Here is a 26,259-nt window from a genome sequence, read left to right on the forward strand (position 1 = left end):
TTTTAAGTACATTATAGGGTTATACTTATTTCTAATATATTTTTTATGAAGAATACATGAATTATGGCCCCTTAATGAGTCATTGTGAAGGAGAAATTGGAGGTGCTGAGTGTATTACTTCTGTGTAATAATGAACAAGAAAGAAATTTAGACATTATTTTGAAGTTGTTGAGCAGAAAAGTGTTTTAGAATGTAACTTAAAAGTAAAGTAATTAGTCATGTGATTACTTTTAAATGAAGTAATTAGTTAAGTAATCTGATTACAGTTTTAGATAAATAATTTGGCGTTAAAGTGGATTACTATTTTTAAGTAATTTACCCAAAACTGACACATGTCTATTCGTGTAATCTGAAAAAAAATTAAATAAATAAATAAAGCTGTCTGTTTTCACTGATATTCGATATTTAAAAGTACTTCAAATTTTGTCGTGTTTTATATATGTAACATATTTTCCCAAATAATACTTTTGAAATGTTTAAATGTGCCCAAATATATGACCTATGGTTATATATATATATATATATATATATATATATATATATATATATATATAGGGTATATATATTGCATTCAAATGTCTCAGAGATGATAACAAGACTAGGTTTTGATATATAAACTAAAATGTTGTACACACCCTAACCTTCTCTAGTTTATTGACATTTTCAGGAGTGTCTAGATTAGCAGGTGTGGTGTGCCCCTGAGACTCGCATGTATAATGGGGAAAAAATCTGATATTGGACACAGACCGCATTGTCATATTGTTAATGTAACATGTTCTCGACCGTTTCTAAGAGATGGGATGAGAAACAGAACCAGACAGTACTTGTTTTTGTAACTACATCTGAGCCCACACTGCATAGTTCGGGCAAGACTGGACCATCGTGGAGGCAAAATATGCACACGCACGCAGGCGTCTTCTGCGTGTTCTGATTGGTCAAACGCTTGTCAATCACAGCCTCGCTCCCCTTGAGATTCCGCCTCGGCAACGCCATCATCTGTTACACTCGGCGACAGGAGCAGCCTGAACCGTCAGGGCCAATGTTGTTATTTTCATAATTCACCGAGATTGTATGTATTGGTTAAAAGCTGTCTGCAAATGTCCTATTCTCGATTTTCTCTTTTCGGTGAATTACAAACCCTTCAGGCGACACCGCTCTTGGTAAGCGTTTTTTTTTTTTTTTGATGGTCTGGCGATTTTGATTCACTTGGTGCAGCCGATTTGTATCAAATGTCTATTCTGGTTAATGGAAATGATGGAAGATTGTTGCTTCATATAAATCAATTCGCTTGATCAACCGCATAATATTCACTGTTGTTTAATATCGGGAGGGAATGCATTATGGGATTCGTGATGCTTTTGCTCCGAAGTGCTTCTCCCTGGCAGCAGGGATTGATGCGCAGCATAAAAAAGCCTTATGTACACAATTGAATGGAAGAATAAGGCCTCTGTCACTAGACAGTGGGCATATGTTAATATTATGAATTCACTAAAGACCCTTGTATAGGGTACAGAATCTCAAAACACAAAGATGTGACTTAAATAAGTTTTATTTATTATATATAATTTTTGTGTTATCTTTCTGATGGCAGGTTACTTTATGTATATAAATGTACAGTATATGAAGTGGATGCAGTCCTAGATTACAGTACATATAATTCCTAAAGTTTGAAACCTTAAACACCAAAGACCTTTATTTTCCTCGTATTGCTTTTTCTTTATGCATCCTGAATGATAAGTAGGATGCAACTTTATTAATCACTTCATTAGCGTCTATGCAAATTATGAAATATGTGCTAATTATTACTATATATAGTATGAAGTTATATAGTAGCCTATAGTACAGTACAAAACATTCAAGGATAGGAATAACGGTAACTAATATATATATATATATATATATATATATATATATATATATATATATATATATATATATATATTACAATGAACAATACTTTTAATGTTAAAAATGTGAAATTAACATTAACCTAGATTAAAAAGTGCTGTAACATTCATTAATTTAGGTTAATGTTAATTTCAGCATATACTAATACATTTTTAACATGAAAAGTTCTAGATGTTCGTTAATGCACTAGTTGCTGCAATGTGAACAAACATGAGCTAACAATGAACAATAGTATATTTAGAAGTTAACATTGTTATTAATAAAAATGGTGTAAAAAAATTGTTCATTGTTAGTCCATGATACCTAATGTAACTAATAATCTACAAGTAATGTGTGACCAGAAAAACAATATTTTTGCGAATAGATTTGGAATACCAACAAAAATGTGAATGGCTTTTTCTCTTTTTTATTAACAATAATCTCAACTAATGTTGAATAAAGAAATTTGCATTTTATATAAAAGCTTAAACATTCTTCAACACAATATGCCAAAGAAGGTGATTGCAAATAAATTGATGTGTTATGTTTTTTCTTTGTTTTGCCCAATCAGGCAACAGAGCAAATCATAGATGTTTTCACCCCATCTTTAATTGAATGGAACGTTTATACTCCATTGTGGAAGCCCAGTGCTTGCCTTGGTATGTTATTAAATATATGTTTTCACTTACGTTCTGCATGTGTTACATTTCAGTCCTTCAGCCAAAACAATGTAGCCACAGTCAGAGTAAAACTTATTTACTGCTGTTTATCTACATGTAGCTTTAGTAGCAGAACTGTTAATAGTGAATGTGTCATCACTGATTATCCAAGTCATTTAAAATAAGATGTGAATCTATTGGTCAAATAAATCATAGATTCAATGAATGACACATTTAGTTGTTTTAACTGTAAATACAAAATGTTTGTTAAAAAAGATGTCCATGCTGGATCAATCGCAGTATTGGCTTTATTGATTTATATCCCTTTTTAAAAAATAACTTAGGAGATTTTTGTTTATTTTCAATTAAAAATATTTAATCTCTTCCTCATAATACTTTTTTTATAATATATCAATTGATTCGTAAAAAATAATGCAGTTATTCAGTGATTAATTCATAATGTATTGTACTTACATATAGTAAATGTTCTTTTATTTTCTCTCTTAATCACAAAGAATATAGATAATGGGCTGTGTGCAATGTAAGGACAAAGAGGCAACCAAACTCACAGACGATAGAGAAACTAGTGTCTCGCAGCATGCAGGATATCGCTATGGGGCCGACCCGACGCCTCAGCACTACCCAAGCTTTGGAGTCACCACCATACCAAACTACAACAACTTTCATGCACCTGTCAGTCAAGGAGTGACTGTGTTTGGTGGAGTGAACTCTTCTTCACACTCCGGAACTCTACGATCTCGGGGTGGAACAGGTAAAACAAACGGGGACTTTGCTGTTCTAGAACTTCAACAGGGAGTGGAATCTTCATTTTTTAAATAGGAAACCAGAGATTGTGAAAAACTGCTGTGAATGTTAAAGTCAACATGAAATTCAGATTGACTTATTTTATACTGTACATGTTTCTGGTCTTATTGTGCACAATTCTTCTGAAGTATGTAATTTCTGTGACACTAGCACCACTGGACGGAATTACAAAAATAAACCTTTCAAAACAGCTTTCTGAAAACTCCCCTCATCTGCTGTAATTCAAACAGTTAAATAGTCCTGCCCCCAACTCCTGCCATTGGTTGAGTAATGTTGTTGGGGCAGGTCTAAGTGGGTCACTCAAAACAAACACAGGAATTTACTGTATATAGCGCCACAAAGACACAGTGTTTACAGTTTTCGAGAAAATGGACCTATGAATAGCTTCTAGTTGTCTTTGCATATTAAGCTGGGATAGAAGAAAGTGTTTTAACACGGAAAAATTACATACTTCAGCTTTCATTTTTGAGTGAACTATCTCTTCAAGTATGCATGAAAAATAAAACCCAACAAACATTTTCCCTAATCTTTCTTAAAATATCCCAACAATTTTCCACCTTGCACAACACATTTTTTAGACATTGTAATATTTCTATAAAACTATGTATTGTATCAGTCTTTGTCAATAAGCTTATGTTATTTGCCCTCTCCTATGCAGGAGTAACACTCTTTGTAGCACTTTATGATTATGAAGCAAGGTCAGAGGACGACCTCAGCTTCAGGAAAGGGGAGAAGTTCCAGATTCTCAATAGCACGTGAGTTTATAGAAAACATTTTAAAAGACCATGGGGCATTATTGTCTGAAAAGCCAAATTGATCTAAATCTAGCAAAACAATTAATCAGAATGAAGACAAACAGTCTGATACATATTACTCAGTTGGTTGGCTACAAAGTTACAGTAACTTTTAATGTGTCTGCACAGAAAGTATTTGTCGATTTTAAATAGGATTTTATATACAAAATGGTACAGTTAGTTTCCTTAAAAAAAATCACAAGAATTATGCACCTCCCCCAATAAACACCTAGAAAAATATAACAGCAAAGTCTGTTGCTACCAAACAAACTTTTATGCTGACCATATGTTTAAAGCTGTATGCTCTTCATTAATAATTGATGATGAAGAGGATGAGGTGCATGTAGCTTGAAATGTCATATGTATGGTGAGGATAAATTGGATTGTAAATGTATTGACTGTTTATTTGTTCTCTTGCACTTGTTTCCATATTTCAGTGAAGGGGACTGGTGGGAGGCCCGGTCTCTCACTACAGGTGGCACAGGATACATACCCAGTAATTATGTGGCTCCAGTAGACTCCATACAAGCAGAAGAGTAAGTTCTGTTTTTTGTTTTTTTTTGTGCTAAAATAGACAATCGTAATATATAAATGGTATTGCTGACCAAAAGAACAATGACTGCTTTTTGCGTTACTCTAAATAGTATTTTCATTGGGACAAGAACTATAGTATAACTTTGTCATGTGGTCATACTGTTAACCAAACCAAACACTGTATATCCCTTTGTAGTTGGTATTTTGGTAAACTTGGCCGTAAAGATGCTGAAAGGCAGTTGTTGTCCAATGGAAATCCCAGGGGCACCTTCCTTATAAGGGAGAGTGAGACCACGAAAGGTAAACGGCATTTGCACAAACCCATATAGAATTACTCAAAATTATATTGACCGGTCTAAATTGACCAGTCTTTGTTCCGTAGGTTTGCTAACACGTCAAGAATAACACGGTGGTATTTTTACATGTACTTCGACATGTGATTCTCTAAAACACTATGTTCTGGAAGACTCCTGTTAGTATGTAAACTTCTAGTACGTTTCCTCTAGGAGCATACTCATTGTCCATACAGGATTGGGATGAATCTAAGGGCGATCATGTGAAGCACTACAAGATCCGCAAGTTGGACAATGGAGGATATTACATCACCACTAGAGCTCAGTTTGAAACTCTGCAACAGCTTGTGCACCATTATTCTGGTAAATTGCCTTTAAAAATAAACTTTAAATCACCTGGTTTGATTTACTAGATTTCCATAAGTCTGAGTAGTATCGTTTAGACTGCCCACTGACAAGTTGATTATGAAAATATGTAGTTTTGCACATCCCTAGCTTGTAAATTCTTAATTAAATTTAACCATTAAAAGTATAATCAGTATCACTCTTTACATCCTCAAGACGTGACCCAGTAGTGATTTTTAATCTTTTATTATTCAGCCAGGGCTGCTGGACTTTGTTGCCGTTTAATAGTCCCATGCCATAAAGGGATGCCCCGCCTTGCCGACCTGTCCATCAAAACCAAAGATGTATGGGAGATCCCACGGGAGTCACTTCAGCTTATCAAACGATTGGGGAATGGACAGTTTGGAGAAGTCTGGATGGGTAAGCTATTAGCTTAACCACATGCCCAATAAAAGAGCTTGATATTCGTGTATTACGTGAAATTCCAGGGGTATAAATCTAGGCTTGTAAGGAAGACAAGAGATAATTTTCTCTTGTCAAATATGTTTGCTAGAAAGCCAGCTGTCCTGGCGATATGTATGTGTGGTTCATTTCAAGGGCTGGGTGACTCACTAACTATGAAATCTTGTCACCGAATGGCAGGCACTTGGAATGGTAATACAAAAGTGGCAGTGAAGACCTTGAAACCGGGCACAATGTCTCCAGAGTCATTCCTGGAGGAAGCTCAGATAATGAAGAAACTGAGGCATGACAAGCTAGTGCAGCTGTATGCGGTCGTCTCCGAAGAGCCCATATATATTGTCACAGAATATATGAGCAAAGGTAAGAACAGATCCTTTGGGTTTAAATGTATATGAATTGGTGTTGTAAGTTGCAGTACGTAAGTTGAATAATAAACCAAAATATTTTCTGCTGTACAACTGTAACACGACAAATATTCACCTTTAATGTGACTAAGTCACAAATGATGGAAACATTTCATATGGTAATAAATGACTGCAGAATGACATACAATAAAAAAGTTGTAATTGTGCAACATATTAGTGGGTTTTAGAGACAGTCATGAGCAACAGTAACACTAGTTGCAGGTTGATTCACATGCGTTGGGATGGTTTTTCAGGAAGCTTGCTAGATTTCTTGAAGGATGGTGAAGGACGTGGGCTTAAATTACCAAATTTAGTGGACATGGCTGCGCAGGTTAGTAAAATGTTTTGTTGTCCTGTGCACTCAAATAATCATTAAATGCATTTGGTTTCAGTAAGCACTGGACGTTTCAAATTTTCATTGCTTGTACATTCCCTTTTAGGTTGCTGCAGGCATGGCTTACATCGAAAGGATGAACTATATCCACAGAGATCTGCGGTCTGCCAACATACTTGTTGGTGACAGCTTAGTGTGCAAGATTGCAGATTTTGGACTGGCCAGGCTAATAGAAGACAATGAATACACAGCACGACAAGGTGAGGGTTATATTTCCAAATTAGGATGATGGGACAAAAGCTATGAACTGTGCTGATAAAACGTTATTCTATCATCAGAATTACAAAGGACGTTGTTTAGCTGTTGATATAAAATAGTTTCTACTGCTGTATGTTGTGCAGAACTGTAGTGTAGTATCCACAAGGCTGCTTATTGCCTTTTGGTTGAAAATGTGATTGAGATGACGTGGCCATACAGGTCATGTAAAATTTTGGAAATGTTTTCCTTACATACTACACAATTAAATCTGTGGTTTTCCTGGGAACATTGTCCAATTCACAAGTAGAGCACTTTTCAAGATCAGATCCAAAAAATAAGGTGTTCCGTTGCAGGTGCCAAGTTCCCAATAAAGTGGACGGCTCCAGAGGCAGCACTCTATGGAAGGTTTACCATCAAGTCAGACGTGTGGTCATTTGGAATACTACTCACAGAGCTGGTAACCAAAGGACGTGTGCCCTATCCAGGTGAGATTTTATGCTTGAAGGGAATTCAAAGACAATGAGCTTAAATGGCTATGGTAATGTTCAAACACCAGCAAAATGCCATAGTCAGTCCTGTTTGGAGTGCTAAATACAGTTCTGTTTATACACAGTTCATGTATGAATCTGAGTGAAAACCGCACTCAATAAACAAAGTGATTTACAACTATGTAGTTCATGATCATGTACTTCTGGCAGATTATTATTGTGGATGATGAGAGTTTACAAGATTTAATGCTGATTGCAATGAATATGCAACCTATGTGTGGACTAGGTCTTTCAATTCGTCAAACTCCCATTTAGACTTTGGGAAAAGTTTGATGTGACTTGGTGAAATAATGGAACAGATTGGAATTGGTGATATTTTAGCACATTTCTAAGGTTATATTGCGAAAGACGTTAATAAAGCATTATATTGCTACATATTGTTTTGTTTTCAGCCTAAGATGGAAATAAATAAATTTTGACAAGAATTATATATAGTGTCAAATTTCATCACCATCAAAATATAAGATTAATCATGATTAACTACAAAAATTATGCGATTAATCGCGATTACAAATTTTTTATCGACTGACAGCATTAGTTAAAATACTCACTATTTCAAAAATAAATAAACAATATGTGTGTAAACATGATTTTAGTGTGATAAAATCACTCATTAACCTTTTCTGTGTGAAGTTATAGACAATTTTACAACTTCGTTGCCATGACTATGTAATGTCAACAAGCCTTAAAACCCTAAAATCACTGTAAATATTATGATTTAAACACCTTTACAGCTCAAGTAATACATGCGTTTTAACAGAAGAATTAATGAAAATGCTTTTATAAAATAATAAGCTTCACATTTCTGCCTTTAAACCTTCCAAAAATTGGCCACAATCACTTCCATTGTAAGTGCCTCTAATTGTAAATGCAAGTGAGTCTAAATGTTTTTTTTGGTGTTAATCAACATTATGCCACAAATGTTGTCGATAGAGTTTATCTTGTATTGTAACCGGAATGTTCCTTTAAAGACAGTATGATTTTGTCTATCAGGGATGAACAACCGGGAAGTGTTGGAGCAAGTGGAGCGTGGTTACAGGATGCCATGCCCCCAGGACTGCCCTAGCTCCCTGCATGAGCTCATGCTCCAATGCTGGAAAAGGGACCCTGAGGAGCGACCTACCTTTGAGTATCTGCAAGCCTTCCTAGAGGATTACTTCACTGCCACTGAACCACAGTACCAACCAGGGGACAACCTCTAAACATTGCGCTCTAAAATACAGGATGTCACAACAGACTGCCCTCGAAAAGACTGATTAAATGAGCGTTTGATGATAAAAGCTTCCAGATTTTGTGCCATCTTGTTCCAATATCTGACACAATCCATCTTCCATTGAAAAAGGACAGGCAATCACATTATATCTTGTTAGTGAAGCCTAATACTGTTTTTGGAAAGAGAAATCGATTGTGATTTATGATAAGAACGGCTTGTTTGTATTTAGTGTAAATATAATACTTGTGTTTAGTTACCCCTTGTATTTTGCTCCTTTTATTACTTTTTATAATGCTGTTTTATGTTCTTATCCAGGCCGAGAAAGAATCAGCGCTATGAGGAAAGCATGAACATCAAACCTTTTAATAATTACAATGATTCTGGAAATCATTCCTAGACACTTCCAGTAGGATGTTGACCAGCCTCTTTTAAATATTAAAGGAAAATTCTGTCAGCTATATAGTAAAATTATTATACGTGTCAAAACACTCCCTCTTAACAGTGCATAGGTAGCTTTTCTGACACATTATTGTGACTTTTCACGAAAGGTAATGATGTCTGCACTGTTTTAGTGAGTTTGCTGGGCCTGATTATTTGCAACTGCTTTTAGCAAGCACTCAGTGTCTTTATTTTGTTTTCCTGCTTCTTAGAATGAGTGTATTTTCTATTTAGTCACTTTTAGTTGGATTAACTATAGAGCAGTGTATGTATCAGAATAGTATGAGACCAAGTGGGCATTATGCTTGACTATACTTGCAAATGAGATAAAATGAACTGCTAACATCATTACTGTTGTGAGAGACATTTAATGTATCTCATAATATCATGCATTGTGAAATAACTAAATACTTAGAGAAAAATTATGAAATGGTTGAATTTCACTCAAGATAACTCATTGCTGGTCTGCTTTGTTTTTTACCCCTCGTTTTGACCTTCATGATAAAAGGACATGTCTGAATATTCATTATTGGCTCTTTCTTTTCTTTATTTGACACATTTAAGGTGACCATCCACCCTATACTTAGGGTAACAATATGATAATTTATATATTTATATATGATATTATGAGATATCTGTCATTGAACATAAAGCAAATTATGTAATGACACATATTCTCTTTGAAACAATATTAGCATTGTCAACAGTTAAACCAATGGTGACTGATCGTATACCATGAGCAGTTTCTTACAATACAGTGTTGGTTTCAGTCATTGATTTGAATAGAATAAGGGGTTCCATGGAACACTGTTTTTATCTGGGCCTATAACTTAAATTATGTGCTGCAATTTTGTTAAATTTCAACTGCATAATTTTCACATTTATTTTTGTACCATCCATATTTGTATTAATTCATAAATATTTTGTTTATTTAATTGCTTTGTTTCATTTATTCACAAACATGTTTAGAATAAAGTGTCATATTTGAATTATTATAATTTTTTTACTTTGAATTTTTTCACCTGGTCGAATATCTTTCTTGTCCACTCATTTATGAGCAATATCAAATATTAAAAGGAATGTTCCAGGCTCGAAACCAGTTAACTTCAATCGACAGCATTAGTGGCATAATGTTGATTACCACCAAAAACATTTCAACTTGCCCAGTCGCCCCTCGTTTAGGGTGAATATAAGCAGGACACATTTGGAAATTTTTCTTTGCACATTTAATTCAGTCTCTCAAGCAAAAATTAAGAAATACTATGGAAAAAATTATGTTTTAATTGTTTTTGTCAGGCAGTACTGGTAAAGTGGAACATTTGTATTGTCAAAGTGGGACACTTCATTTTATTCCCTCTTAATGGGTTAGTTCACCCACAAATGAAACTTCTCTCATTATTTACTCACCCCCTCATGCCATCCAAGATGTGTATGACTTACTTCCTTCAGCTGAACACAAATGAAGATTTTTAGAAGAATATTTCAGCTCTGAAGGTACTCACAATACAAGTGAACGGGTACCAAATCTCTAAAGGTGCAAAAAGCACATAAAGGCAGCATAAAAGTAATCTATTAGAAATCCCAATTTAACCTCTGCATCTAAGGCCACGTCATCCATAGGCCTGTCCTCTGCTGCAATGTACTTCTGTAATGCCCTGTATGTCCAGAAGAGGGCCCTTTCATTCCATGCAAAAATTAAGATGCCACATGGACGTCCACATTTCACATCACTGCTCAGCTAATTAGTTCCCTGGTTAGTTATAAATAGGTGAGGAGCTTCTATATTTCCAATCTGTTCCATTAAAATCACAGATGAAACTAATCCATTGCGATTTGAAATAAGAGTGCTAATTGGAAGCATAATTAAATATTTAAAAGAGTGTAAAAGATCCCAAAGGATTGATTTGAGCTTTTTCACTTGTATTGATGATCAGAGAGTAAATGACTACAGTATATTGACCACAAATAATGCAGTGTCACTGATGGTACATGTATTAAATTAATTAAACTACTATTATATCTAAAATACCAAGAAACAGTGACATTATAGTCTGTCAACACATAATCATGTCTCTTCTTTTGCTTCCAGTTGAGGCCCCTAACAGATCACGCCCCGCTACGGCCTTAAAAGGCAATAGAGAGTGCAGATGGTGAACACTACGCTGTCTAAGAATAAACCAGGCTTCCAAAGTATAAGGTTACCTTAAAGCTCCCTAGAACGTTTCCCAGCCCATGCTATGTGATGGACCAATAACATCAGTTATATTACCAGCACCTATTTGCCTTCTCCCCTTCCTGAACTCCCCTGTTTACATCCCATTCTCCCCCAGCCATGCTCACCAATCTGGCACTTTGAAGACCCTCATCCCACTTTTTCTCATGAATTTGTCAGGTTTCACTTGTGGATTGCATGGGGACATCAAAGAGGAATATCATTTCCTGAGTGGGATATAACATCAACTGGGTGAAACCATCCAAATTAGATTAAACAAACAAAATCAAAGGACAATCGGAACTAAAAGCAGAACTACACAATGGCTCAGGCAACTAAAGGTACTGCAGGTTTTCACTCCTGGTCTCTATTTCACTGAGAGACATACATTAGAGCTCATAGAATAATGACTGAATCTCACAAAAGGTGCTCTTGTGGTTTATTCTGATACTGAAAGTGCAGCTGAGCTTGTCATATATCAAAACATGTTTTGAAACAAAATGTCTTCTTATCTGGTAAAACAAAGTACATTTTATAATCTTATTATAACATACTGAGATTTACACTACTACTGAATGAACATGGTATGGCATGTTCATCATTGTGTTTATCCTAAACTAGTATGGGATGACGTTGATATAGCCATTTGGATCATATTTTAAAAATAACTCCAATGACAAATATTGAAAGAGTGTCCTACTTTACCTACAGTGTATTCAACCCTATTTATCATTTGATTTATTTGTATCTATTCATAATGCATTGGCAATTTTATGAAAAGTTTTCAGTGCTGTTAGGCCAGGGGCGTGTCCAGGATTTTTAGCCAGGGGTGGCAATGGGTGGCAAGAGTCGAGTAAGAGGTGTCATCCAGTAAGTTCGTCTGATGGGATGGGGGGATTGTGCGGTATTGTCTTGTGGCTGATTCTGTCTGACCTGAGGCGGAACGCTGTGCCCTGCCAGACATGTTATTGATCATGTGTGAGACGGATGGGTTATGCCATTACGTTTCCAGGACGTGAGCGGGGTCCGAGTTTGGGTGGCAAGTGGGGTGTCAAAGCTAATTTTTGGGATGGCAGCTGCCACCCTGTGCCACCTATCTGGCCCCGCCCCTGAGTAAGGCTATATAAAGATGTGGAACTGAACACATGCAAACAGGGTCTTGTTTCTAACGACACGTTTAACATTAAAGAAATATTGAGAGTTTTATTTGATGGATATTTTTGCTGTTGTTTACCGTTTATTAAACTCAGGACATTACGTAGCAATAAAGAAATGGATACAAGATGGACATACTGTACAGTTTGAAGTGTGCAGTCAGTGTGAAGTCAGATGTCTTGGAAGTTAATGTATGAGAGCAGCTGCAGAAATGCAGTGCATGGGGTCATAGCACAGTATTTATATAGAAAGAAAAAGATTCATAAAGAAATATATAAACATATTGAAAGTATTTTAAAGTGATGATTTCTTTGGTAAAAATTTGAGTGAAGCCAAATAACAAGATGGGGTTTGCATCAAACCAAACAGTGTACATTTCAAATAAAAAAAAAATTTCAACTTCAGATTTTTTAACTATAGCCATTTAGCAACCTTTGGATAACATATCCCAACTGTGTGACAATCAGAGAAGTTTAAGACTTCCTTTTCAATTTAAGAGTAAATTAAACACTGGTGTTAACATTGCTTGAAAATACTTTTTAATTTTGTTCTACAACATAAATGACATACAGTCATAACTCAAACGTCAATTTTGTTAAATTATATTATTGCATTTATTCATTGATTTGGAAATATTTACCATATATAAGTGCATTTATGCATTAGTAACACAATAATGAATTATCTGACAATAATGAACACAACAATGTTTTATGAAAAGGGCAAAAAGAGTGCACAGCTAGCTCTTCCGATTGACATCAGTGAGGATGAGATAGGCTTGACTGACATTGTAAAGACATCGATAATCGACACATAAGGACATGTTGCTCTTAAAAAAAAAAAAAAAAAAACGTTTTTGGACGATTTTTAATTGTGGTACATTGTTGCCAAAATGATAAAAAAAAAAATGTCAGAAAGTCAACTTTTATAACATAATGCATTCCACAAGGTTTTAGAAACAGAAATTGCTAATAAGTTGGTTAAATATAAATTTCATAAAGGAAAGCCTTTCTGATTCATCCAGCAGGTAAACTCACATCCTTGTGATAATTGTTGTCAGTGTTTTGTTAGCAACTTGCATTTACAGATCTTCTTTTACTCATAAATCAGAAACTATTCTAAAAGCTCATGGCTTGAAAATGCTTAATCCGAAACTGATCAGCTCTAGGAACACATTAGTATTTTTTCTTCTAAAGATTTTCTATAAAGTTTCTATAAAACCTTGGCATAGGTTTAAAGAGACAATTAATTGAAAAATGAAAATTCTACCATCATTTACTCACCCTCATGTGGTTTCAAACCAGTATGACCTTTTTCTTCAGTGCAACACAAAAGGAGATGTTAGGCAGAATGACAGCCTCAGTAATTTTTAACTTTCATTGTATGGGAAAAAGATGTAATGAAAGACAGTGGTGACTGGTGACTGAGGCTAACATACGGCCTAAGATCTCCTTTTGTGTTCCACGGATGCAAAAATATCATATGGGTTTAGGCGAACATGAAGTTGTGTAAATAATGACAGAAGTGTCATTTTTGGGTGATCTATTCTATCCCTTTAATTTCACCACATTACTCCAGGTGCAGAAGTAAAGCCTATTCGTCCCACCACTGCAGATGCTCCAGTAAGGCCAGTTCCTCAAGACTCTCTCACAGCCAGAAGCCATGGATTTCTTGTAGTCTTGAATCATCCTGCTCAATGGCTAGTCATCATTACACTTCTGGTTTCATGGTCAATCGCTGGTTTTGTCATGTTTGACTTTGTGAGTGACGATCAGCTTGCAAGTAAGTTCTAATTTTAATATAATTTCAAATTAGCAATGCGGCAACATGTTTTCAATGTATATGGCACCTTCGTATTGTTCAATCTGATTTTTTCCCTTCTATTTGAAATAGGCATCCATGATTTTACCTCCGATCCAATGTTAGCAGTGGACAAGGCCATTGAAGACATCGACAGTGGGATAAACCATGTGAACAATTTCTTTACTAATACTCATGGTATGCTTTTACAGTTATACAAAAGTTTCTTTAAACTTTTAGAGGGCGTAAAAGTTTCAATGATTTGAAAATAAAGCTTAATTATGTCATTTCTGTGACACTAGTGCCATCAAATAGAATTGCAAAAATAAAAATTATTTTCAAAACAGATTTCCAAATACGCCCTTCATCTGCTGTTGTTCAAACAGTCAGATAGTCCCGCCCAAACACCAGCCATTGGTTGAGTAACATTGTTGGGGCGGGTCGAAGCGGGTCACTCTAAACAAAATTTCACAGCGGCACAGAAACACAGTGTTTACCATTTTTCGACAATTAACCTATGAATGGCTTTCTCATAGTTATCTCTACATATTTAGCTGGGATAGAAGAACATATAGTAGCACTGAAAAAGTTAGTGAAAAATGTACATACTTAAGCTTTAAAGGGATAGTTCACCCAAAAGTCTCAGTCACCATTCACTTTCAATAGATATTTTTTCATAAAATAAAAGGGAATGATGACTTATGCTAATTTTTTGCCTAACAAATTATTTTGTTTTCAAGAGAAAAAAGAAAGTATGGAACAACAGGATGAGTAAATGATGACAGAATTTTCATTTTAGTGTGAACTACTCCTTTATGTGTAATGTATGCTTTGTTGATGATTTTAAGTGGATGTCCCATTTTCTTTGCTGTTTTGTTTTGAATACAGAGACCATCACTGAAGTGATCTTTAATCCGATGGATGCTGTTCATTCAGCAGCGGCTTATTTGTCAGAATTGTTTAGTGCCGGTGGTATGTAAATACATTAAGTCATGGCCATAACAATCATTCAGCAGTACAAAACACAATAGGACTTTTTTATTTAGTTTTTATTTAAATTATTCTGTATTTGTTTGTTTGTTTTTCTGCTACTGATGATACAGGGATCTCTGAAACCGTAAAACTTGGTTGTGCAGTATTAGATGACATCACCGAATGGATTAGATTCCCAGTGGGCTATTTATTCCACCTCTTTGAAGGTACCAGCATTTGTGCTAAAATAATTTCCCATTGTTCTGGGAGCTAACATGCAGTCAGAAACCATGGACATATTCTAATACAGGAGCAGGATTTGTAAATTGCTATTGATCCCCTTGCTACAAAAGAAATAATTAGTCATACTTGAACATTTCTATCATGATTTCAGTTGCACAGGCTCAATAATGTAGTTTGAATGCTTTCCTTACTCCTTAGATATCTTGGATATAACAATCATTAATCCAGTGGAAATGGTCTGTGAAGCAGTTGTGCAAATTCTAAGCTGGATCAAGGCCATTGTACAATATCTTTCAACAGTGTGGCGAGGCACTGAAGGTATCAGTGCTTTAAAGAACCCAGATTGTTGCATATATAGTTTGACATATAAACTGTATCATTCATAAGTAGTATAAAACACAATAGTACTTGGTTTAGTTTTAAGTTTCTGTTGTTTTGTCATTACAAAGGGGATGCACAGGGGATCACTGAAACAGTAAATCTTGGTGGTGCAGTATTAGATGGCATTACAGAATGGATTAGATACCCTGTGGGTTACTTATTCCACCTCTTTGAAGGTACCTGCATTGCTTATCATGCTGCAATATCTGGCCATTGTGGTTTTACTAGCTGACATGCAAATAAGATTTTAATTTCAATCAGGATTTTAAAAATTGTTAGTGATTCTATTGCTAAAAGGATAAATTAATTATATTTGATCATTTCAGTCAAATATGATTTCAGCTGCCCAGGCTCACTCATGTAGGTTTAATGCTTTCCATTCTGCTTAGACATCCTGGATGTAGCGATCATTAATCCAGCAGAAATGGCCTGTGAAGCAGTTGTGCAAATTTTAAGCTGGATCAAAGCCATTTTAATCTATTTTTCATCCATGTTGGGGGGCATTAAAGGTACTTTAAAATGCAACCCTGTCTCATAGAATCACATTACTATACCTACATTTTTGCTAAATTATTTTGCATGGCTCATTGTATATGTCGCAGCACTTTCCTGCTGAAATACACACTTTGGTGCTTATACAACAATGACTTTTATTCCCTTTCACACAAATCATGAGTAAAACAACAGATTATCAGTTCATAAACACTTACTCTTCACCCGGTTCCTCACACAATGTGATCTTATGACATCTAAACACTTTTACTTTAGTGCATTACTTGAAAAGCTATACGTTTTAACATTTGCAGTGCATAACCAAGCTAAATTTACAAATGTAATCGAGCGTGATCAAACTGCACGGTAGCTCAACTGAAATAGCGTTGCACTTGTGATGCAAAAGACAAAGGTTTGACACTTGAGCTAAAAGTGTCATAGAAGCACCACAGAATAACGTGGTTGCTGCAGCATTTGTGTTTTTCTTCTCACTTTAGCTTTATCAGACACTATCGTTTAGGTTTAGATTTAAGGTTTAGAGTAAGGAGGTAGGTTTTGTTCATTTCATAATTGATGAAACCTTTAAACATTAACCTTTAAAACCGAATTTGTTTGGGAGAAAATGTAACTCGCATTTAGCGCCACTCAGTGGACATATGCCCTAGGAACTGCTGCAATACATGTAAGGAACCACGTAATATAATTTAGCAAATATTTCACCACATTTATGTCTCACATAATAGTATGCTTATATATGATATATTAAATCTATAGACTACAAAGGTGAAATAAATGTCAATATTTTTTCCCATTATTCAGCTTTGATCCCCATGATGAGCACTAATCCAATGGAATTGGCCGGCAATATTGTGGAAGAGACTACAGACCTGAAGAACTCTGTCTCTAATTACCTATCCAACCTGTTTGCAGGAAGTGAAGGTTTTGTTCATTCATCAGCTTGAAACAACATTTAATTTGATTGTGTTTTGCCTAAAACATTTTCATTGCTTGTATAATATGAATCTACTATATCCAGGTGGTATTCCAGACATTAGCTTTGATCCCATAAAAGTCGTCACAGACACTGTTGAAGAATTTACTGACAGGAGGGACATGTTTTTGGCCTATCTCTCAAATATGCCCATGGAGGACAAAGGTATTAATAATAGCAAGTGCATCATGTATTTGCAAGTTTGTGTCTTGAAAACAAAATTGTATCTCTTTTAATATCCCCTTTGTTCTCCATTTCAGATGACACGCCACAAGTGATTAGAAGAAAAGGTTTGTTGATGTTTATTTAATCACTGATACTAATTATATTTTATTAATAATAATTGTAATAATTGTAATTATTTTAACCGTATAAGCTATTGTTATTACTATTATTATTATTCAAGATAAATGTAATTATTTTTGTAATTAATATTTTTATGATTAATAATTTTGTTTATTATAAGCCATGGAAACGAAATATAGTTTACACATGTAAATATTATAATATTCTAATACTTACTAATATTTCTAAATTCTCCAGGAGAATTTCTGCCCCCTCTGGAAAAAGGTTAGTGACTGAACATTCTTTAATTTATGTATAAGCTGTGAATTATCATGATCAAATGTTATAACTACTGAAACAGCATCAACAAGCTTAATGTATTAGGTTTCAAATGCATTTGTTTTGCACTTGCAAAAGTATGAGAGCATGTGAAAAGGGTGTTTGTTTACATAACATTTGATGCAAAATCATAAATGTAATGATACTGTAAAATTTCCAGGCTTGCCAATGCCCCATATCCATTCATCTTTGTGAACTTAATGTTGTGTCTTACACCTTGTTTCAATTCAATCTGACAATTAGATCATAAATGAATGTCAAAGCAATATTGCAAGTTATCATTGTGACAAAGTGCATGAAAAAGTGCTGCAAGACTGCAATGTTGTAATTTATTTGTGTGCCTGTCATAAAACTACAGTGTAAATGTTAATGTTTCACTCACTCTATCTCACACAGTATTGCCCATCTTTTTTTCATATTATGTAAAAATTTGATTTATGTGCTTGCGTTTATAATTTCTCTGAATTCTTTTTTTTTTTTTTTGCATGAGTGCATATTTACATATACAAAAAATAAAAAGATTTTTCAAGTGCACATCTTGCTGTGTTTGATATCCATTCCCTCTTTGCAGTGTAGTACGAAAGTCTAACCTTCTCTGATTTTTGTAGTTCATATTCACAAACACACAGCACATAGGATTTCTTAGCACAGCTATAGCACATGTTGTAAGAATATTGTGACCTGTGACTGATTTTAAACTTAGGTTGAGGAACTTAAATTTGATCTCAGTTACGCTTTATGTTAATGTAGCTAACTTTTATCTGAAGTGGCTGCAGTTTAGATGTTTCCATATGAGAAATCAATGTCACTTAACAAACCTTAGAAGATACAGTATGAACCAGGTTTTGGTGGGACAGTTTAAAACCTTTCTAAAGTGCAACATGTGCATACTGCTAAGGTCTTTAATGTGATGTAATGCCTGTAACTGTGTTTCCAATCTGTTTACCCTATTTGTACAAGACGTAAACTGATAAATGAGTTGTGTTTTGGTCATATTTTAATGTAAAAGACAGTAACAAGTTAAACAGCTTCATGAAATAGTTGCAGAAATAATGGGCAAAAAACAGGACGTTACCGACATCACTGTGACATCCACAGAGAAGGACACAGACAGCACTAAACAGGAAATAAAAGAAGTTAAAGAGACAGTTGAGATGGACTATATTGAGGTGGACACAACCAAGTTCCATGAGGAAGCTGATGAAGACACAACTGAAGCAGTTGAGGATGTCTTGGATGTTACAGAGAAAAGAAGGGTTGAAACATCTGAAGATACCTTCGATATGATAGAAAAGGAGGATGTTGAAGATACCGTGGATGTTTCAGAGGAGGGAGAAACTACTGAATCAGTAGAAGATACCTCAGATGAAGATATGTCTGATGTTATAGAGGTGGGAGAAACTACTGAAACAGCTGAAGATACCTTGGATGAAGATATGTCTGATGTTTCAGAGGAGGGAGAAACTACTGAATCAGTAGAAGATACCTCAGATGAAGATATGTCTGATGTTATAGAGGTGGGAGAAACTACTGAAACAGCTGAAGATACCTTGGATGAAGATATGTCTGATGTTTCAGAGGAGGGAGAAACTACTGAATCAGTAGAAGATACCTCAGATGAAGATATGTCTGATGTTATAGAGGTGGGAGAAACTACTGAAACAGCTGAAGATACCTTGGATGAAGATATGTCTGATGTTTCAGAGGAGGGAGAAACTACTGAATCAGTAGAAGATACCTCAGATGAAGATATGTCTGATGTTATAGAGGTGGGAGAAACTACTGAAACAGCTGAAGATACCTCGGATGAAGATATGTCTGATGTTACAAAGGTGGCAGAAACTACTGAATCAGTTGAAGATACCTTGGATAAAGATATGTCTGATGTTACAGAGGTGGGAGAAACTACTGAAACAGCTGAAGATACCTTGGATGAAGATATGTCTGATGTTACAGAGGTGGCAGAAACTACTGAAACAGCTGAAGATACCTCGGATGAAGATATGTCTGATGTTACAGAGGTGGGAGAAACTACTGAAACAGCTGAAGATACCTCGGATGAAGATATGTCTGATGTTACAGAGGTGGGAGAAACTACTGAAACAGCTGAAGATACCTCAGATGTCACAAACAATGAGGAACCTTCTGTTATCTCTGATAACACAGATGCAGATACTGCTGAAATTATAGAGGGCAAAACAAATGAAATTGCTTCTGATGTTGAAGATACCTCAGATGATAAGGAGGAAGAAACTTCTAAAACAGCTGAAGATACTTTTGATGTCACAGATGAAGAAGCAGCAATTGAAAGAGCTGATATTACAAAGAAAGAAATAACTGAAAGGACCTCTGATGACCAAGGTGAAGGTGAAGATATACCTGTTGTCACCAATGAGAAAGAAGTTGTAACAGATGACAATGATGAAGAAAAAGCTGAAATAGTCAGAATTGCATTAAAAGACAAAGTAGAACAATGCACAACTGAATTAGATGAAGCTGCTCCCTTCCATGTGGAGGAAATGGTGGAAGTAGCAGAACGTGTTGATCATGATCAAGCAGAAGGCAAGGATGAACAAGGTAAATGTGACAAAGAAGAAGAAGATATGGCAATTAGTGACACTGAAAAGAGCATAAAGGACATGGAGGTAGAGGAAAATAAAGATGAAGATGAGGAGGATGTTATTGTAAAAAAGGACATTGAAGAAACTGATCATGATCTTTTAAGAGCCACTGTTGCAGCTTCTGATGATGATGAAGAAGAAGAAAAGGTAAAAGAGGAGGACCTCATCTTGCTTACTGTCAAACGTGACATCAAAGATGGAGATGATGAAAATAACAACAACAATGACAAAAAGAGAGATGCCATCAAAAAAGGCCTTAGTGAGCAAAGATCATCAGCCAAAGCAGCTCAAGAGGAGAGTCATTCCATTGAAACAGATGACCAAGAAGCACATGAGGATCTTCATGAAGAATATGGCAGAGGTAGAGAATAATTCTGAATTATTTACATATAGCAAAAGCAATTGTTCAGTTGGCAGATGGCAACCTCACATAGGCTACCTTAGTAAGATGACCTTGTTAACTAATTAGAATTCACTTACAGGGGAAAGGTTAATTACTAAAGTAGGTTTGTTCATTATTATTGTTTATGTATTCATTTAAAAATAATAATACATTCATTAATATATGAAAATAAATAATGGTTCTAAATGTCCAAGAGTAGCCTAACAACTAACTTTTTGAAAAGACACTTTCCCATTCCCCTTATGATTCCCAATAATAACGGTACTCAAACAATAAACAATAAAACAAATTCATTAAAGGAATAGCTAACCCAAAAATGAAAATTCTCTCATGAATTATTTCTTCTGCTGAACACAAACGAAGATTTTTAGAAACATATCTCAGCTCTTTTGGTCCATATGCAAGTCAACAGAGTCAAATACTTTGAAGCTCAAAAAGCATATAAAGGCGCATAAAAGCAATCCATAAGACTCCAGAGGTAAATACATGTCTGCAGAAGTGAAATGATAGTTGTGAGAAAAACAATCAATATTTATGCACTTTTTTCCCATTAATCTTCACTTTCAAAGCCCTCCTAAGCACTCTTCAATCCTAAGTGTTCTTCTTCTTTGGTTTTTGCCGATTTGCATTTTCCGTGCATATCGCCACCTACAGGGCAGGGAGAACAATTTATGAGAGAATTTAAATTTTTGGGAGAACTACTCCTAAACCTGCTGTAGCATTATTTAACAAATAGCCCATTAGCATTCTTTTTTAGGAATTTTTGATAATTCATTAAAAGCACCTGTTGTACAACAGTGAGTTCCGGTCAAATAATTTGATTAGACAAGCATTCCAAAAGTGCTAATATTTTGTACAACAGCACTGTCACGGTTTGTATCACTCCGCTTGTCTGTGTTTGCTACATTGTATTCCAACAATATGACTATAATATGGCTAGCAACATTAAAATCCTATATTACTGTAATAGGTGGCAATATTGTCTGAAATGTGGCAATGTACAACTGCGCTCTTACTTCTGTGATATTCTTGCTTACATTCTGATGAACAATACGTTAGCTCTTCTTACAAACTGGATGTGGACGAACAACTTGATGGATGAAGATTCATTCAGTGTTGCTTCTACTTCACATGGGTTTTGGAAAGAGCCTTGAAAGAGGGACAAAACACTCTGGATGATTTTCCAAAGAGCATTGGTGCTGGAGAAATGCATTGAGTGATTTATAGCAATTTGTCCAATGTTGTCTCTTTTTATAGTAACTATGTGGGACAATGTGGCAGTCTTTTTCTTTTTTTTTCTTCGTGAAAAAGTTATTCAATGTATGTGGAATAGCTTTACTTTTCTCAAATCAACATACAGAAGAATGCAAAACTACACAAATTACTACAAGATTTTTGCAGTAATTTGTGAGGAATTTCAGTGCCTTGATTATTCAGTCTTAATTTTACTTTTGTGGGATTTCTAGTCTTTTTATACACAAGAGATAATGCACAACAGATGCTTTAACTGTCTCTTATCTAAATGAGAAATTCTCCGTGAGTATATCTATTTCATTTGAATGGCTTTACTCTCTAATGCTATATAACATGGCTGATTAAAAAGCTTTTCGCTTTTTACAAATACATTTAATTTAACACACTTATAGTGCACTAATTCATGCACCGATTCTCCTTTTACATTAATAATGTGGATGTTAAAACATGTAACTCTCTCTCTCATTTAACATTAACTGTACTCATGAATTTCAGTTCTTGAACAAGTGAAAGATGCCAAAGAGAAAAAAGCTAGAGAGGGGATTTACAAAATCATTCAAGGTGAATTGTTTTTTGTTTTCTTAAATGCTTGTACACAGCAGAATTCAGTGCTTGTGCAGAATGAAAAACTGGATTATTAGCTATATGGCTATATCCACATTGATCCGTTTAAGTTTGAAAACTCAATTTCATCATTTTACAAAGTATGTTTTTACCACTTTCAAAAGTCTCCATTTTCAGTGCCGTTCCTGTGTGGATGATAGTTGTAAACATAGTGAAAATAATGTGCTACGTGTTTGTGTGGACTTGGCCTTAAAAAGAGAGCAGGAAAATTATAGGACTGAAAGAAATGATCTTATCTGTTTCTACAGACATGAGAGGTAAGAAGGCCGGAAGAGAAGAGGAAATAACACTGCAAAAAATAAATATAACAGTAGAAAAAGCAAAGAAAAAAGAAAAAGCTAAACCTGATGAAAAGGTGATAGAAAAGGTTAAAAGAGAAGAGAATGCCAAAAAGTACAAGACTCCAGAACCAACAGGTAAGGCTGGCAAACTGAATGCAACAAAATATTTTCACTATCATTTTACTCATATTCAAAAAGCTCTACATTTAGATTCAACATCCAGACAACTCTTCATACACATTTATAACTCAAGGGGGGTCTATGTGCACTCCTCTGTTATTGTCAGTGACTACAGAATTCAGTTGCTGTTTATATAGATGAGATTCAAGAGATCTACTTGTATATACAAATGTGTGCTAGAAAAGCACACCAGAGAACCCTCTCTAAAAATACTGTATGTGATGTACTAACACCAGATGCCTACATTAGATAAAGAAAGCTCTGCTTCCTCATTAGAATAAAATTGTCTGAACGTTTATGTGAGGTGGCAACCTAAAACATTATTGTTCATGCATCATTCATTATGATATCTTTTTGTAATATGTGAAAATATCTTACAAAGGGACCGAAATTTCACTCTAACCCTTTTAAAATATTACACTATGCAGCTTTTTTCATGATTATAAACATGATTGTGTTGCTTGACATCATAGTCAAGATGTTGAAAATGTTACAGTATTTAGTTCTTTGCTTTTTATTGCTGCATCTAACAAATAAATACTGAAAATGCTTAATGTGCTTAAGTTAATGTTGCTGCACTGTAAGAAATGTTTTTGTTACGTAACCTACAAAACTGTCAAAGTAATATTATTTAAACATGACTGAATCAGCATGCGTACATTAGGTTACAGACATAAAAGTAATTTTATAGGTCAGACCAGGTAGAAATACACTCACCAGCCACTTTATTAGGTACACCTGTACATATACATACTTATTCATGCAATTATCTAATCAGCCAATCATGTGGCAGCAGTGTAATGCTTAAAAGCATGCAGATATGGGTCAGAAGCTTCAGTTAATGTTCACATCAACCATCAGAATGAAAATTAGACAGACGGGCAAATTCAAGTATTTCTGTAACTGCTGATCTCCTGGGATTTTCACTTGCAACAGACTCTACAGTGTAAAGAGAATGCAAAAAACAAAAAACATCCAGCGAGCAGCAGTTCTGTGGGCGAAAATGGCTTGTTAATGACAGAGGACAGAGGAGAATGGCCAGACTGGTCCAAGCTGACAGGAAGGTGACGGTAACCCAAATATACATATTACAACAGTTATATGCAGAAAAGCATTTCTGAATGTACAACATGCCAAACTTGCGGATGGGCTACTGCAGCAGAAGACTCTTCTGGGTACCACTACTGACAGCTTAGAACAGGAAACTGAGGCTGCAGTGGGCACAGGCTCACCAAAACTGGATAGCAGACAATTGGAAAAACATCGCCTGGTCTGACAAATCTGAATTGCTGCTGAGGTATACAAATGGTAGGCCCAATCAGTTTTCTGTTCTTGGCTGACAGAAGTGAAACCAAACGTGGTCTTCTGCTGTTGTAGCGCATCTGCCTCAAGGTTCGACGTGTTGTGCATTCTGAGATGCTACTCTGCTCACTACAATTGTTCAGAGTGGTTATCTGAGTTACTGTAGCCTTTATGTCAGCTCGAACCAGTCTGGCCATTCTCTGTTGATCTCTCTCATCAATAAGGCGCTTTCGTCCACAGAACTGCTGCCAACTGGTAGTTTTTTGTTTTTTTGCATCACTCTATACACTCTAGAGACTATTGTGTGTGAAAATCCCAGGAGATCAGCAGTTACAGAAATATTCAAACAAGCCTGTCTGGCACCAACAATCATGTCACTGCCTAAATCACTGAGATCACATTTTCCCCCATTCTGATGGTTGATACACCGCTGCCGATTGGCTGATTAGATAATCGCATGAATAAGTAGGTGTATGTACCTAAAGTGACCCAGTGTGTGTCGATCCTTATGGTTCATGTTATAATCTAAATTAAATATTTTTTTATATTTTCCAGAAGAAAAACCATTAAACCACCCAAAATAACTCATTAACACTAAAAAAAAATCATTCTAAAAAGAATACTCAGGAGGTTCAGAAAGCTGGTTTGTAGAGACACAGTTCCTTGAATTGCACACAACTTTTACAAAATAGAAACTGTAATTAGATTTTACACTGAAAATTGAGGAAAAAAGTAATCTTTTAATGACATTACAAATTAATCTGTATAGTCACATCATAAAATTGAAATCTAATGTCTACATTCTTCAAAACAGAAGCTAAGAAAAAGGTTACACCAGCAAAGAAAGGTATTCACAATCTATCAATAATTTGCTTTCAACATGGGGTATAATGGCAGAAAAGATTCCCACTAATGGCACTGTAAAGTAACAATGCTATATTTAATTTAACACAGAACCTGTGAAAGGAAAAGTGAAACCTGTGGACATTCCTAAAGGTAACATATCAAATTATATCAGTTATCACTTTATGAAATAAAATAATTTCATCCTATAAAATTTTGTTATGAGTTATGATTTTTTTTTTTTTTACTTTAACTTACATTCCATCTGACAATCACACCTGTCGCAACATAAAGCAAATGTTTCAGAATGGTAAATAAATCTGTGTTTACTGTAATAAACTACTAGACTATATTGTTTTTCAGATGATGTTACCAAGAAGTTAGCCAAAGCCAAAGGTAAAGAAACAAAAAATGCTATATATTTTTAGTGAGCTGAAGGGTCTAGTGGGTGAAAGATCATAACAGATCTGGGATGTAGCCTGTTTATGTACAAGTTCCTTTCAAAGGAATTGTTCACCCAAAAATAAAAATTGTTGCCCAAACCAGTATTTTATTCCTTAGAAAAACACAAAAGTACAGTTTTTTTGTCATGTTGAATGGAATAGTTCACCCAAAAATGTAAATTCTCTCATGCCATCACAGATGTGTATGCCTTTATTTCTTCTGCTGAACACAAATTATTTTTAGAAGAATATCTCAGCTCTGTAGGGCCATACAATGCAAGTGAATGAGTACCAAAAGTTTGAAGCTCCAAAAAGCACATAAAGGCAGCATAAAAGTAATCCATAGGACTTCAGTGGTAAAAAGTAAATAAGTGTGGTTGAGAAACAGATTAATATTAAACTATAAATTCTCCTCCCTACCCAGTAGGTGGCGAAATGCACAAA

General features: G+C 35.2%; 2 protein-coding genes across 17 annotated transcripts in view; both read left to right on the plus strand.

The window, feature by feature from the left end:
- The first annotated feature begins 990 nt into the window (after positions 1 to 990).
- LOC127657162 (tyrosine-protein kinase fyna) lies at positions 991 to 9,949 on the plus strand. The gene is made up of 13 exons (XM_052145835.1): positions 991 to 1,160; positions 2,459 to 2,546; positions 3,062 to 3,318; positions 4,030 to 4,126; positions 4,603 to 4,701; positions 4,896 to 4,999; positions 5,206 to 5,355; positions 5,593 to 5,757; positions 5,980 to 6,159; positions 6,458 to 6,534; positions 6,644 to 6,797; positions 7,149 to 7,280; positions 8,337 to 9,949. Exons 3-13 carry the CDS (start codon positions 3,072 to 3,074, stop codon positions 8,543 to 8,545), a joined length of 1,614 nt encoding a protein of 537 aa, XP_052001795.1. The 5' UTR covers positions 991 to 1,160; positions 2,459 to 2,546; positions 3,062 to 3,071; the 3' UTR covers positions 8,546 to 9,949.
- A 1,332-nt stretch (positions 9,950 to 11,281) lies between these two features.
- The window catches only part of LOC127657017 (titin-like), a 54,482-nt gene continuing 39,504 nt past the window's right edge, over positions 11,282 to 26,259 (plus strand). For 13 of the 16 annotated variants that reach the window (XM_052145632.1, XM_052145635.1, XM_052145640.1 and 10 more), the window contains exons 1-17: positions 11,282 to 11,547; positions 13,940 to 14,143; positions 14,255 to 14,359; positions 15,050 to 15,133; positions 15,265 to 15,360; positions 15,575 to 15,694; positions 15,826 to 15,933; positions 16,147 to 16,266; positions 17,069 to 17,188; positions 17,286 to 17,405; positions 17,501 to 17,530; positions 17,784 to 17,810; positions 22,638 to 22,703; positions 23,015 to 23,182; positions 25,344 to 25,376; positions 25,484 to 25,525; positions 25,736 to 25,768. In XM_052145632.1, coding sequence (XP_052001592.1) covers positions 11,529 to 11,547; positions 13,940 to 14,143; positions 14,255 to 14,359; positions 15,050 to 15,133; positions 15,265 to 15,360; positions 15,575 to 15,694; positions 15,826 to 15,933; positions 16,147 to 16,266; positions 17,069 to 17,188; positions 17,286 to 17,405; positions 17,501 to 17,530; positions 17,784 to 17,810; positions 22,638 to 22,703; positions 23,015 to 23,182; positions 25,344 to 25,376; positions 25,484 to 25,525; positions 25,736 to 25,768 — 1,495 coding nt within the window. In that variant the 5' untranslated portion in view covers positions 11,282 to 11,528. The remainder of the gene's footprint in view (positions 11,548 to 13,939; positions 14,144 to 14,254; positions 14,360 to 15,049; positions 15,134 to 15,264; positions 15,361 to 15,574; positions 15,695 to 15,825; positions 15,934 to 16,146; positions 16,267 to 17,068; positions 17,189 to 17,285; positions 17,406 to 17,500; positions 17,531 to 17,783; positions 17,811 to 22,637; positions 22,704 to 23,014; positions 23,183 to 25,343; positions 25,377 to 25,483; positions 25,526 to 25,735; positions 25,769 to 26,259) is intronic. The other 3 variants (XM_052145633.1, XM_052145636.1, XM_052145646.1) reach the window with 3 other exon arrangements.

The sequence above is a fragment of the Xyrauchen texanus genome, chromosome 16 (genome assembly GCF_025860055.1).
Source record: "Xyrauchen texanus isolate HMW12.3.18 chromosome 16, RBS_HiC_50CHRs, whole genome shotgun sequence".
Classification (NCBI taxonomy): Eukaryota; Metazoa; Chordata; class Actinopteri; order Cypriniformes; family Catostomidae; genus Xyrauchen; species Xyrauchen texanus.

What these genes read in the sequence shown, in the direction of transcription:
- LOC127657162 (XM_052145835.1), top strand. Translation starts at nt 3,072, where the DNA reads ATGGGCTGTGTGCAATGTAAGGACAAAGAGGCAACCAAACTCACAGAC. An exon ending in ACGATCTCGGGGTGGAACAG is followed by an intron (nt 3,319 to 4,029) that starts GTAAAACAAACG and finishes TCTCCTATGCAG; the next exon opens with GAGTAACACTCTTTGTAGCA. An exon ending in GCTTGTGCACCATTATTCTG is followed by an intron (nt 5,356 to 5,592) that starts GTAAATTGCCTT and finishes TTTATTATTCAG; the next exon opens with CCAGGGCTGCTGGACTTTGT.